This window comes from Helianthus annuus, chromosome 8, assembly GCF_002127325.2.
Source record: "Helianthus annuus cultivar XRQ/B chromosome 8, HanXRQr2.0-SUNRISE, whole genome shotgun sequence".
Lineage (NCBI taxonomy): Eukaryota > Viridiplantae > Streptophyta > Magnoliopsida > Asterales > Asteraceae > Helianthus > Helianthus annuus.
In genome coordinates this window covers 87,922,910-87,935,728 of record NC_035440.2, presented here as the reverse complement: position 1 = coordinate 87,935,728, position 12,819 = coordinate 87,922,910, and the positions used below count along the sequence as shown (strand labels likewise).

Here is a 12,819-nt window from a genome sequence, read left to right as displayed (position 1 = left end):
CTAATTATAACTCAAATTAAAAAGATAAAAAAAATCATTTTGCTACCTATTTTACCACCGGTTTGCTATAGAACCATGGGAAAGTGCGCTAGCCGAATTTAGGTTCGAAAAATGTGGCTAAATTTGCTACCCTTTTTTTCGGTAGCAAATTTTGGTGGCTATTGCTCATTATTCTAGTAGTGTTCACATACCTCATGGGGAATCACTCAACACTCGGCCGAAGGTGTATTTTTAGTGAATCACTCGAGAGCGGCATGGAACTTACTCCTACCATATGCTTGCCAAGTAATCAATCCTCCTCCTTTTTAACTATAAACCTTTGTAAATATCAAGAGGACTTTTTGGGTGAAGGGTTAGGCTTGGGCTAAAGGTGGGTGGTTGGGTTAGTGGTTAGTAAAGGGGCTAAAAGCGTAAAAAGCGTCGGTTTTCGTAAGACTTGATATTTTTCAAAACTTTTTATTTTGATGAAGCATTTCAAACAAAGTTATTTTTGATAAACTTGTTTGTTTATTTCTTTGGCTTCATTCTCATCTTTTTTTTTCAAGTCATAAGAGAAACCGAGCTTTGTTACTAAAATAAAGGGTTTAAAAGGAAAAGGGTTTAGGTGGGTAAAAGGGTGTTTGAATTGGGTTAAGAAACGAAAAGGTTTAGGCTCAAAGGGGTTAACTAGGGGGATTTTGGGTAGGTGATAAAAAAAAGTAAAATAATGGTGTAGAAATAAAAAGGGTTAGTCCTAATGCCTCCATCATTTACTTACTCGGGTTTAAGTTGGTAAGGACCGGGAATGTATTGTCGTGGCAAGTTCTAGAGTTGTAAGAACCAAGTGGCTACTCACACAAGAAACGAAAAATGAGCATTTGGCTTAAAGATATGTATTTGTATGCTCAATAAAGGCTCAAAACTCACTTTTGTGGGAATGGGTTTTTATGTGATCAAGTATATATAATCAAATTTTAACTAAGTTTGTCATGCCGTTTCATAATTTTCTTATGTTGGTTCTTTTTATCATGACGCTATCGGTTGTAAATCTGTAAAAATATAACCTTTTTAGAATTTTGAAATTCCCAACTTAAACTTAGACAAGTTAAAATGAAAAAAAAAATTTGAAAAAAATTGGGGTGATTAGCGGTTCCAATAGAGTTTTGTGTAAGGCTTGTTAATTAGGACTTGCAAGATTCAAAGTTTTAGCATCCCCCCACACTTAAATTACACATTGTCCTCAATGTGTCCCAAAAATAAGTTTTTAGGTTGATTGAATGTGTAAAAAGGTGTGAAAAAGCAAAATTTCATGTTACTGGTACTCTGGACACTGCCCCGTGGTGACCGGGCACGGCCCCGTGTTCAAGTGCCAGTAACAAAAGTTTGTAAAAAGAAACAGAAGCCTGGACACGGGGGCGTGTTCAGTGAACACGACCCGTATCCGGTTACCTGAACTGGGCATTTTCTGCAAATTGTGCAGCACGGGGCCGTGTCGGGCGGACACGGCCCGTGCTGAACTTGCTGTAACGAAGAAAATTTGTCAGATGGCCCTGTTTTCGTGCATGGAGCGTTGGTGCAAGTTTCCCTTATTATCCTTCACCATCCCGAGTGTGTTTTAACCATTACAACATCATCCAAACACTTAAACCATCATTTCATTAAAGTCATAGAGAGAATTACATAATCCTAGAAAGCTAGTAATTTAGATAAGCAAGTTAAATGAAGCACAAGAAGCTTAATCCAAGGAGTTCTAGCCTAAAAGTTATTCTAGTTAGCAAAATTTCCGAAAAGATAATTCTCTCGGTTGGATGCGGCTTTAAAGAACTCCTTTCTCCGGGCATGGGTTCCTCACACGTCGGCGAGCCATTCCTCTATCTCCCTTGGGAGGAGAAAGGAGGGCTCGTTGGCGTCGGTTTGAGGGGGTACAACTTCCACCGGGACTTCTTGTAAATCTTCAAGTGGAGGCTCCGCTGGAATGTCATCCCATCCGGTAGGATTGTTGACTCCAAGTGCTAGGTTCCAATCCTCTTGAGGGAGGATTGGTTCCATGGGAGGTGTTACAAGAATGTTTAACCTCTGGTGCAAGAGGTTAATTTCTTGAAAACTGTTTTCCAGCCCCACCGTAAGATAATTTATACGGTCTATTAGGACCTCCTCTACTGAAGTCATCTCATCAAGAGCTTCCCGTAGTGCCATGACGTAGCGTACGAGAGTAGCTTCAATTGAAGACCTTCTCTCTCTTTGACTGTTTCTGGAATGTGCAGAAGATGTTCCACTGTTTTGACTTGACATTCTACGAAAACAAACCAGAAATAGCTTATTTTGATGAAACAGTACCTTGGGCACGGCCCCGTGCTCAATAAGCACGGCCCCGTGTTCACCTTTCTACAGATTTTTGGAACAAGGAATCTCGAAGTTTCAAGTTATTTTTCCAATTTGGGAAGCATTTTTTAGTAATAATAACTTAAAACAATGTTATACAACTTATTTTTAACAAGATTCCTTGAACAAAACTCAACAAACATCACAATAAAGCTTGAAATCTCAAGCTTTAATGGAGGTTTTGGAGCAAGAAAGATGAAGAAGAAGGAAATGGATAAAAGAGGAAAGGACAAGATGGTTGTTAGAACCTTCTTTTAGCAACTACCTAGATGGTATGTGAGAAGATTCTCTCAAATCTCTGTCCCTGGATGGTCCAAATGTGCAGGATTCTTGGCTACATTTATAGAAAACGACAGCAAGCTGGACACAGCCTCGTGTCGGCTGGACACGGCCCCGTGTGCAGGCAAGATCCTGACACACTTTGTCCGTATTCTGACAGAAAGTCAGAAAGGAATCTTTCTGGTGGACACGAGGGCGTGTTGGCTGGGCATGGCCCCGTGTCAAAAGGCTGTTTATGAAGTTTGTCTATTTTTAAGGAATTTATTCGTATCGGGTGGTTCCTTACTTAAGGGAACAACCCCAAAGTGCCTAAGATACCTTAATTGCTCCAGATTAAGACGAGAACGCAAGAGGTTATCGGTGTGGGTGATTCCTATGCTAAATGTAGGTGGACAAGTCCAACCCTTTCTCGGGCTCTCGTTAAAGAAGGTGTATGCCGAATCGCTCAGGTCTATGTATGCACCGAACGAAGTCGATGGAGAGTCCTTCACGGCACAATCGGCACAGGGACGACTATCGATCAAGTCCTCACTAGAGTTGGAGGTATCATCGGGAATATTAGAGTTGTTTGAATGCGATCCCAACAATTCTTCTTTGGTATCGTCTTGAGATGAATCAATAAAATCCATCCTAAGTTCTTTTAACCAATTAAGAATTAGATCTTCTAGTTGAAATAGTTCATCAAGAAGCATTTCTCCTAGAGTGTCCGGTTGAGCGCATTCGAGGGAGAGATAGGGATTATTTTTACTTTCGCCCCTCTTAAGGCTACAGGAAAACAATGGGTCTATATAGTGGGGCTTGTAATTTAGAAAATAACATTTTAATTCTTCATGAGAGCCTCCACATATTTGACACCACGTACCATAAGAGTGCCGAAAGCAAAAAGTATCAGTATCACTCATGTTTGTGTCAGAAATTACCAACCGTCGGGATCTTACGGTTCTGTTTTCAGTAACTGAATCTTGGGCACGGGGGCGTGTTGAGTGGGCACGGCCCCGTGTTCAGCTTACTGTCTGACTTAAAACAGGATTGCTAGTTCCAATGATTGGGCACAGGGCGTGTTCAGCGGGCACGGCCCGTGCTGAGTTCTGCAGAAGCTGAAAAATTACGAAAATCCCAAAAATAAAAGAAAAATTAAAAAAAACGATTAGGCCGTTGATTCCTAACTTTCTTAAAATCCTCGTGTCCCCGGCAACGGCGCCAAAAACTTGATGTGCGTGAAGTGTGTTATATATTAGGTGTATATTTTAAGTGCTTTTACACTTTTTAGCCAAGTTTTAAATTTATAAAACACGATATTTACAAACACTAAACACACATATGGGCAACTGCACCCATCGTGGACGTAGTATAGTGTTAGTAAGATACTGAGGTCGTCCAAGTACACAAGAGCTTTTAGTACCGGTTTATCCTCAACGTCTAATCAAATCAAAAGGTTAGAAAAAGGTCTTTAAACTAGAAAAATAGAACTAACTAAAATGCTGAAAAATAAAATAAAAATAAAACAGATAGACAAGATGAATCACTTGGATCCGACTCGTGTGTAGTGTAACCTTTGATTATTTCCGCACTTTTGCACATTTTAAGAGATTATCTTAGTTATCGTAGTAGGCCCCTTTTTGAAGGCGACGTTACCCTCAACCCAGTAGTTTGAGTCAGCAAGGATACAATCCTAAAGGGTCGGATTATTGAAAGAAAATTAATTAAGTTATTAATGCATAATAAGGTAGGCCCCTCTTTTGAAGGTGACGTTACCCTCGGCTAAGTAGTCTGAGTCAGCAGGGATACAGTCCTAAGTAGTCGGGTTAAAGTTTTAATTGTAGTTTAACTTATGAGGGGATCAAAGAGTTTGGACCCCCGCCATCCAATACCGGTGGGTATTGAAGGAGGTCCTACTAAATTTGATCCAGGTCCTTTGCATGATCTATACACTGAACAATGGCAAGACTCTTACCAAACCGTTCCCTTAACCCCCGACTAGGTAGCCAACATATCTCCATATAGACCGTGGAGATATGAATGGTGAAAATCTTTTATTTTATATAGACAGTAAAATAATGCCAAGACACCACGGACAAACGATAAGGAAGAATCACCTTCAACATAAGAAACTAGTTATTAAAGTCATTAATACATAACCAAATAAAAAGTGCGAAAAGATTAAAAATAAAAAGTATTACACTAAACACTTGTCTTCACCAAGTGATGTAAGAGACTTAGGCAAACATGGCCTTTGATTGTCAAGAACTCTTACGATCAATCTTGGATCCCGAGACGACTCACACACTCTATGATGGACAATGGATGATGGTGGTGGATGATGGTGTTGTGATGGTGGTGGGTGGTGGGTGAAGTGTGAGAGAGGTGGTGTGCCAAGGGATGAGTTGCAAGTGAACCAAGCACTCCTATTTATAGGCTGAACAGAAGCTCGGGCACGGCCCCGTGTCCATGCTCCTCTCTTTCTTCATTAATTGTAGTTTGTCTGCATTAGTTGACCATGCCCCCGTGTCCGCTGAGCACGACCCCGTGTGTAGAAGCATATCTGTACCATCAAGATTTTCCTGGATTCTGCGAATCTTATAGTTGATCACGGCCCCGTGTCCGCTGAGCATGGCCTCGTGGTGGGCGATGGAAGCTTCTACAGCTTTGGGGCTTTTCTGTTGACACTTGGGCACGCCCCCGTGCTCATTGAGCACGGGGCGTGTTCAGCCTTCTGTTCTCTTGTTTTGCTTCGGAAGATGCTGTCGGGGGGTCGGGGATGCCATGTTTGTTCCTTTTCTTGTATTTGTGTTAGATTTAGCTACCTTTTTGCTTCTTTTGTTTATTTGAGCTCATTTTATCCTGAAAATAAAAAAGGAAGACAAAAACACACTTTTTCCAACATTATTACTAAAAAAGGGTTAGTTTTATGCCACAATTGATGTAATTTATATGTTGCATTTTGTGCACATTGTTAGGCCAAAGCATGTCTCCCTAATTCGAAAGGACTTACGATTCACTTTGGAATAGTCGAAGTTTCTCAACCCGAAATGCTCCAATACTTACCAAGTCTCTCTTTTACGTTATCTTAATTTCTATACAATTTAATACTTATACCACATTCATAAAAAAATCAACGTTATACTAGAATCGATTTTATACACAACACACTTCGCAATTCCAAAATTCAAAACTTATTTCACAACAATTCGATACATGCATACTAATACGTTATACTTCGTTCGGGATTGCTGGGATACTCTTATGTGATAAACTGGTCATTAACTTCGTAAGATGCCATACCTTAACATATATAGTGCTTGTGTAGCACTATAGGAGTAACGCACTGCCACATGGATTTGGGGTAATGTTAAGTTATTCATGCATACTAGGGGGAGCGATGGGTTGACAACTTGTTATTAACTTCGTAAGAAGCCACACCTTAACATATATAGTGCTTGTGAAGCACTGTAGGAGTAACGCATCGCCACATGGATTTGTGGTAATGTTAAGTCATTCATTCATACTAGCGGGAGCGATGGGTTGAAAACTTGTCATTAACTTCGTAAGAAGCCACACCTTAACATGTATAGTGCTTGTGTAGCACCATAGGAGTAGTGCACCGCCACATGGATTTGTGGTCATGTTAAGTCATACATTCATACTAGCGGGAGCAATAGTTTGACATGTTTATTTACATGCCAATGTCATGTGGTTTATTCAAAGATTTACTCATGCCCATACTTAAACTCTATACTCTCATACTTAAATACAATCATGCATGCATACTTAAAATTCTATACGCTATCATTATCACTCGTAATACGTTAATAAACCCTGACCCGTACACTACTAGTACAAACTATGCGGACCATGCACAGACCAAAATAATCACGAATGCATACATGATTATATTGGTATGCGCATGAAAACCATAGCGGTTCTACTGTGGACCATAACACGGAATGTAACATGACATCGAATAGCGAAACAGACGTAATATGGTAGGAACATGGTAGATACGCCGCCGGTACTTCCTATATATAAGTGTTACTACCATATTACCAAACTTTCGTAAAAACGTGCCATGAGAAATTCGGTGTTCCCCTACTATATTGAATACACACTTTGATCACTCACAACCTCTTTCTCAGTTATACCCAAACACACTTCGAGAATGCCATCCTTCCCAAGGTCTTCCTCTTGAATAAATTTCGGGATGAAATTTCCTAAAGTAGGGGAGACTGTAACACCTCGTATTTTCGTATGTCCATGTTTTTAGAAAATACGTGCTCATGTTTCTATTTTTGGAATCACAGTCGTAATCGAATTGAAAAACATATTTACGACATTACAGGACGTTCGGGTTCGAAAACGGATTTCATAGACACGATCGAGCCGCTTAAAAACGCTGGAACGGGTTAACGGGCCTTGGGCCCAACACACCAAAACCCTAGTTATATAACCACTCACACACACACTCACACCACTCACAAAGACACCAGCTTCTCTCTCGATCCCTCCCTTCTCTCTCAAGACTCCGGTGGAGCCGGGTTATGGCCGGACCTCCTGCGCCGATCTCCGACCACTACAACCTGTCTCACTCTCACTCTCCCTCTCGATTCCTTCGTCTTCTTCGGCCGGTTTTCCGACAAACACAACCAACCACAACTCTGTTTTTGTCCAATTGAACGGCCGGCCACCACCATTTCGGTGGTGGCGTGCGGCGGCATGTACACAAACGGGAGAGAGAGACGCGGCAGAGGAGAGAGACGCGGAGAGAGAAAGAGACGACGGAGAACGACGACGGCAGTGGCGCCGTCGTCTGCGACGGTGACGGATCTGTTCTTGTTCGGGTCACGGCGCCGACATCGGTTTAGTTCGAATCCCGGTTCCAGTTCGGATTCGTCTGAGTTTGGTTTTGCTTCTGTTCAAGCTTTGGGTTCGGTTGTTCCGGTTCAAGTACACGTTATGGTTTATTTGGTTCAAGTCCAGCTTTGGCTCAGGCTATGTTCAGTCTTCAATCAGGTGTCGAGTTTCAGTTCGACTCAATACAACTCGATACGACCCAAGTCAACTCGGTGTTCCTTTCAACTCAGTCAAACGAGGTCAGTTGGTCAGTGTTAGGTCCGGGTCAACATTAGTCAACAGCAGTCTTGGTTCGTTCGGGTTCGGGTCAAACCCGCTCAACTACGGTAAAATCCAGTGCTCGGTCAACTCCAGTCAACTGAGGTCAAACTCAGTCAACACAAGACTCGGTAAAAATTAAATATTGTGAATTTTGTTATTTAATACGAACCAAGCTCAAACCGACGAATCAAGACGTAATTTTATTATATTGTTTGTGTTATATAAATCGGTTAGTGCTTGACAAAAAAATTACATTTTTGCACACATGACGAAAGTTATATATTGATATTGCGTTATGTATTGCGTTTTAGAAAATTGTGACGACAACTTGCATTGTCGGGATCGTCTGAAAATAGAGGAAACACTGCCCGTTTTTCGTAAAAAAATCTGTAAAACGAAACGTGTTTAATTATAAAACAAAACCTGTCAAGGTTCAAATATTTTTATAAGTAAATATAAATGTGTATTTATTTTAACAACACTTCTGTAACCTTCGTTTACCCAAGTGAGGTGACCTCGGTGTTCCATCATTCAATCTTCAACTCTTCACGGGATTACTAAAGGAAGCTTTGCAAGACCGTGAGCATACTCGACCTTTTTTATGTTTTAACGCATTTTTGGGGTGCAACATGTATACAAAATCCACTTTACACCATCGATTATAATCAAACACACAATCCATCGAATACGTTCGTTGTTATGCTTAGGTTGTTATTACTTGTTAGTTTCAACTTGTATTCCCATGATGTTGTTATGCTTAGGTTGTTATTACTTGTTAGTTTCAACTTGTATTCCCATGATATTGTTATGCTTAGGCTGTTTATGCATGCTAGTTTAAAAATTATAATTTCATATTATTTGCTATGCTTAAGTTGTTTATGTATGCTCGTTTCGACATGAATAATAAATGCTATGTGGATTTGAGACAAACTTTTATACTTATAATTTTGTTCAAACTTGTATGCTCGCCAGTGCTTTTGTACTGATCCATGCTTTTAATACATGTTGCAGGATTGTGACAGATGAATCCAGTAGGATTGCCTAGAAACGCATTTAAACTTTATTGCTCGTTGTTTTGTAATTTACTTTCAATCCTGTTGTATTTTATTTCCAACACGTGTAATAACTCATTATCAATGAAATGAAATTTAATTATTTGAATACTTATTGTGCGTTATTTATTTTAACTTGTGGTGTTCTAGTTCAAGGAATGTAAAAAAAGAAATTATTAAATACTTGTTGTAATTAGAGTTATGAAGTCTCTTGCAATCTCGTTTTCGTCTCACTCCGATGTTTCCGCATCCCATGTAGGATTAATAATGTGTATTTTGTAGGTTAACTTAAGTATGATGTTACTAGTACATTTGAAGTAGGATAACTTAAAGTAGATGTTAATTTTGTATGTTGATGGTCAAAATTTATAGCATTTCAGCAGGCCTGTTTATTCCATTTTGTATGTTGATGGTCAAAATGACCATTTTTCCATTTGCAGCATTTATGTTTATATCAAAATGACCATATGATCCATTTGCAGCAGTTAGGCTTAATTATAAGGTCAAAATGACCATTTTTACCTTTTGCAGTAGTTAGGACTTAATTATAAGATCAAAATGACCATTTTGACCATTTGCAGCAGGATTGAGTTAATTATAATGTCAAAATGACCATTTTCACTTTTTGCAGTAGGATTGAGTTAGTTATAAGGTCAAAATGACCATTTTGGTCATTTGTAGCAGGATTGACTTAATTATAAGGTCAAAATGACCATATAATTCATTTGCAGCAGGTTTGACTTGTTTATAAGGTCAAAATGACCATATGATCCATTTGCAGCAAGTTTGACTTGTTTTTAAGGTCAAAAATGACCATATGATCCTTTTGCAGCAGGTTTGACTTGTTTTGATGTGCATTATAACTGGCATGCATGTTTGATTGTGTTTAGATGATCACAGGCAGGTTAGTTTATATCAATTTGCAGCAGGTTAAGGTAAAAATTATTATGTGTAGGTTTATTTATATTAATTTGCAGCTTATATAAATTTGCAGCATGTTTGGATAATTGGTTTGCAGCATGTTTGGATAATTGGATCATTTGCAGCCTGTACCATTTTAGTCAATTTGCAGCAAGTTAGTTTGTATCATTTGCAACAGGTATTATTAGCAACAGGTTTCATTGGCAGCATTACCATTTTGCTTATTTCTAAGGTCAAAATGACCATTTTGGTCATTTTGTAGCAGGTTTGACTTGTTTATAGGTTCTTTTTAGATGATCACACTTGTTCCTTGTGTATTGTAACTGTAAGGTTGTTTTTAGATGATCACACTTGTTCCTTGTTCCTTATGTTTTGATTTATGTGTATTATAACTGTCTGGTCAAGCATTTTTAGGCGGGAAAGGTTTTTTTTCTGTAGGGGGTAAGATTTGCAAGAAATATTTCACACCGGGGGGTAATATTGCAGAGTACAACAAACCATAGGGGGTAATAAGAAAGGATAATATAGTCAGTTTACACCGGGGGATAATATTGCAGAGTAGAACAAAGCATTGGGGGTAATAAGAAAGGGTAATATAGTCATTTAACATACCATTTAACAGAACCGTTAAGCTCTTTGACGGCAGGGGGTAATATTGCATGGTTTCTCATTAGTTGGGGGGTCAGACAGCAAAATTTCCCTGGGAGGGGGTCAGAGTGTCAATCACATATAACCACAGGGGGTAAAATTGCAGTTTACTCTTTTTGAAATAAAGAGTAAAATAAAGAACCCGATGTACATAATTAGATAATATATGAATGAAAATTCTATTTTTCTCTATTTTTTAACAAACAGGGCCAATTTTATTAATCAACATCCCTCGAACCAGCTAGGTGCTAGCCTAGGGATAAATTTCACTAATTACAACGCTTAACCACTCTCCAAAAGGCATTGTGTTCCATCTCGCCCGATGTTTTCGGTGCATATCACATGATTTTATTCGCCACATCACGAAACAAAACAAACTATGTGCAAAGACCGTTTGTAGATTGTCTGGCTAGTTTAGTTGTGTCAGCACGGTTCCGGTACTCACCTAAATGACAAATATAGGACTTAGAATTAGGTCCAACCTCAAAGTTATACCAAACCCCAAGTGGGAAAACGAGTATACATGATAAGAATTTTCGGAAAATATACAAATACTTAAATTGTCCGCTTTGAGCCCTTAAAACAACAATTTTCAGCAAACTAGTAACAATTTCAGCATTGTTTAGAACATATAAGATTCATAAATGATGTTAAACATCATAAGCAACATCAAAGACACTAAATGTATTATAAGGATATACAAACATCAAGTGTCATACAAAGTTACACAAGTTACCTTTTAACGATCCGTAAGTGAAACTAGCACCCGATGAAACATCCGAACACTATCTATACATAATTTATAAACTAGTTAACATTATTTAGCAATACGAAGCTAGTTAAATTCATTAAACACATTAAATTGTCCAAATTATACACTACCAGATAATACATTCATTTTATTCAAACTTTAAACACTAAACACTTAACCTTGCTAAACATTAATGATCAACAAATTTCATAAACACTTTACATACAGGGTTTTCAATACAAGCTTTTCAAATGTTTTAAAGATTCATTTGATACTAAACAAAACACATTAATTCACCAACGTTATGTTGAATTTTCAAACATATATGTATTTCAGGAAATTAAGTGGATCTTGTACGGTCAAATTCAAGCACAAGGATCATAAGTCGATTCCATCCTTTTGAAGGGTTTGATTTACATATTTCGCCTTCGTGCGAAATATAGGATTCAAAGCCCTGATTTATATAAACAATATATTGTGTAAAAGTCACTTGTTGAACTTAAAACTTTTGGGTTATGTTTCATGAACAAATACTTTGGCGTTGTAATTCGTAGAAAACAATCTATGCATGGACATTATCTTTTTGTTACCGACTTCCACCTGGCGATCAGCATTTTTGACCATATAGAACTTCATACGGTGCGGCTTGAATGCTAGTGTCGTAACTATTATTTTACGATAACATCACTAAACGGTAATACTTAGGGGGTGTTTGTTTTTTTGTGAGAAGTTCTTGACCTCTTATGTCTGCCACACGCAGACGTTTGAGTCTGCAGTGCGTTTGTTTTCTAGAAGTGATTTCATTAAAAAAGGTCTTCCAAACCTCTTCTTGGGGCAGATGTGGACTCTCCACTTCTAGCCTCTTCTCCTCTCTTCTGCTAAACATAATCCTCAACCCTAGTTCTCTTCCACCCTTCCTCCTCCCAGCCAACTTGCATACCAACCTGCAGACCTGCAATCGTCGGATTAACACCGCACATCGAGACCCCCACCTATACAGCCGACACTTCCCAGCCGCACAAACGCTGCCAAAACCCTTGTTGGAGCCTTCAATCCAATTTTGTTTAATCCGCAACTGTAAATTTTCATAGAAATTTGTAGAATCTAACTCTCGGATTGATGGAGAAGCTTGGGAAGAAAGCTCGTAAGTTTTCAAAGAAGAATCTTCCATCTGTGCTTAAACATCAAAGAAAAAACAAGATTGTCTTCAAGAAACGACCCTCAAAAAGTAATTTCTCTTTAATAATAATATTATTGTGTTGGTTTTTGTATACTTTGTTGATTATTTGTTGATATAGTTGTGGAATTAGAAGTGCAATGTTTGTTCCAGTTTGTTGAATGTTGATTAATAATAATATTATTGTGTTGGTTTTTGTGGATGGAGATGAGGTTCTGTATGCAGTTTGCTTATTGAGTGTACTTGAAAGTAGATGCTGATTTATGCTAAGTTTTTTAGCCTAATATTAAATTTTAATATTATGTTAATGAAACAACTGATTTACATCGAAATAGAAGACAAACGGGCTACACGCTTTGCCGCTAGTGCTTTGAGTAACATAAGCTTTTGATGTTTCGCTGCAGTAGATAAAAATGATGGTGCTGAAAAAGAAATGATGTTCATCTTGATAAATTGTTTGATTATAGTTTTTGTTTGTTTGATTATAATTGTTGTTCATCTTGTTTGATTATGATTGTTGG

General features: G+C 38.4%; 1 protein-coding gene across 1 annotated transcript; it reads left to right on the top strand.

The window, feature by feature from the left end:
• Positions 1-7,122: 7,122 nt before the first annotated feature.
• Positions 7,123-8,912, top strand: LOC118481307. The gene is made up of 2 exons (XM_035976722.1): positions 7,123-7,727; positions 8,761-8,912. Exons 1-2 carry the CDS (start codon positions 7,351-7,353, stop codon positions 8,792-8,794), a joined length of 411 nt encoding a protein of 136 aa, XP_035832615.1. The 5' UTR covers positions 7,123-7,350; the 3' UTR covers positions 8,795-8,912.
• Positions 8,913-12,819: the final 3,907 nt, after the last annotated feature.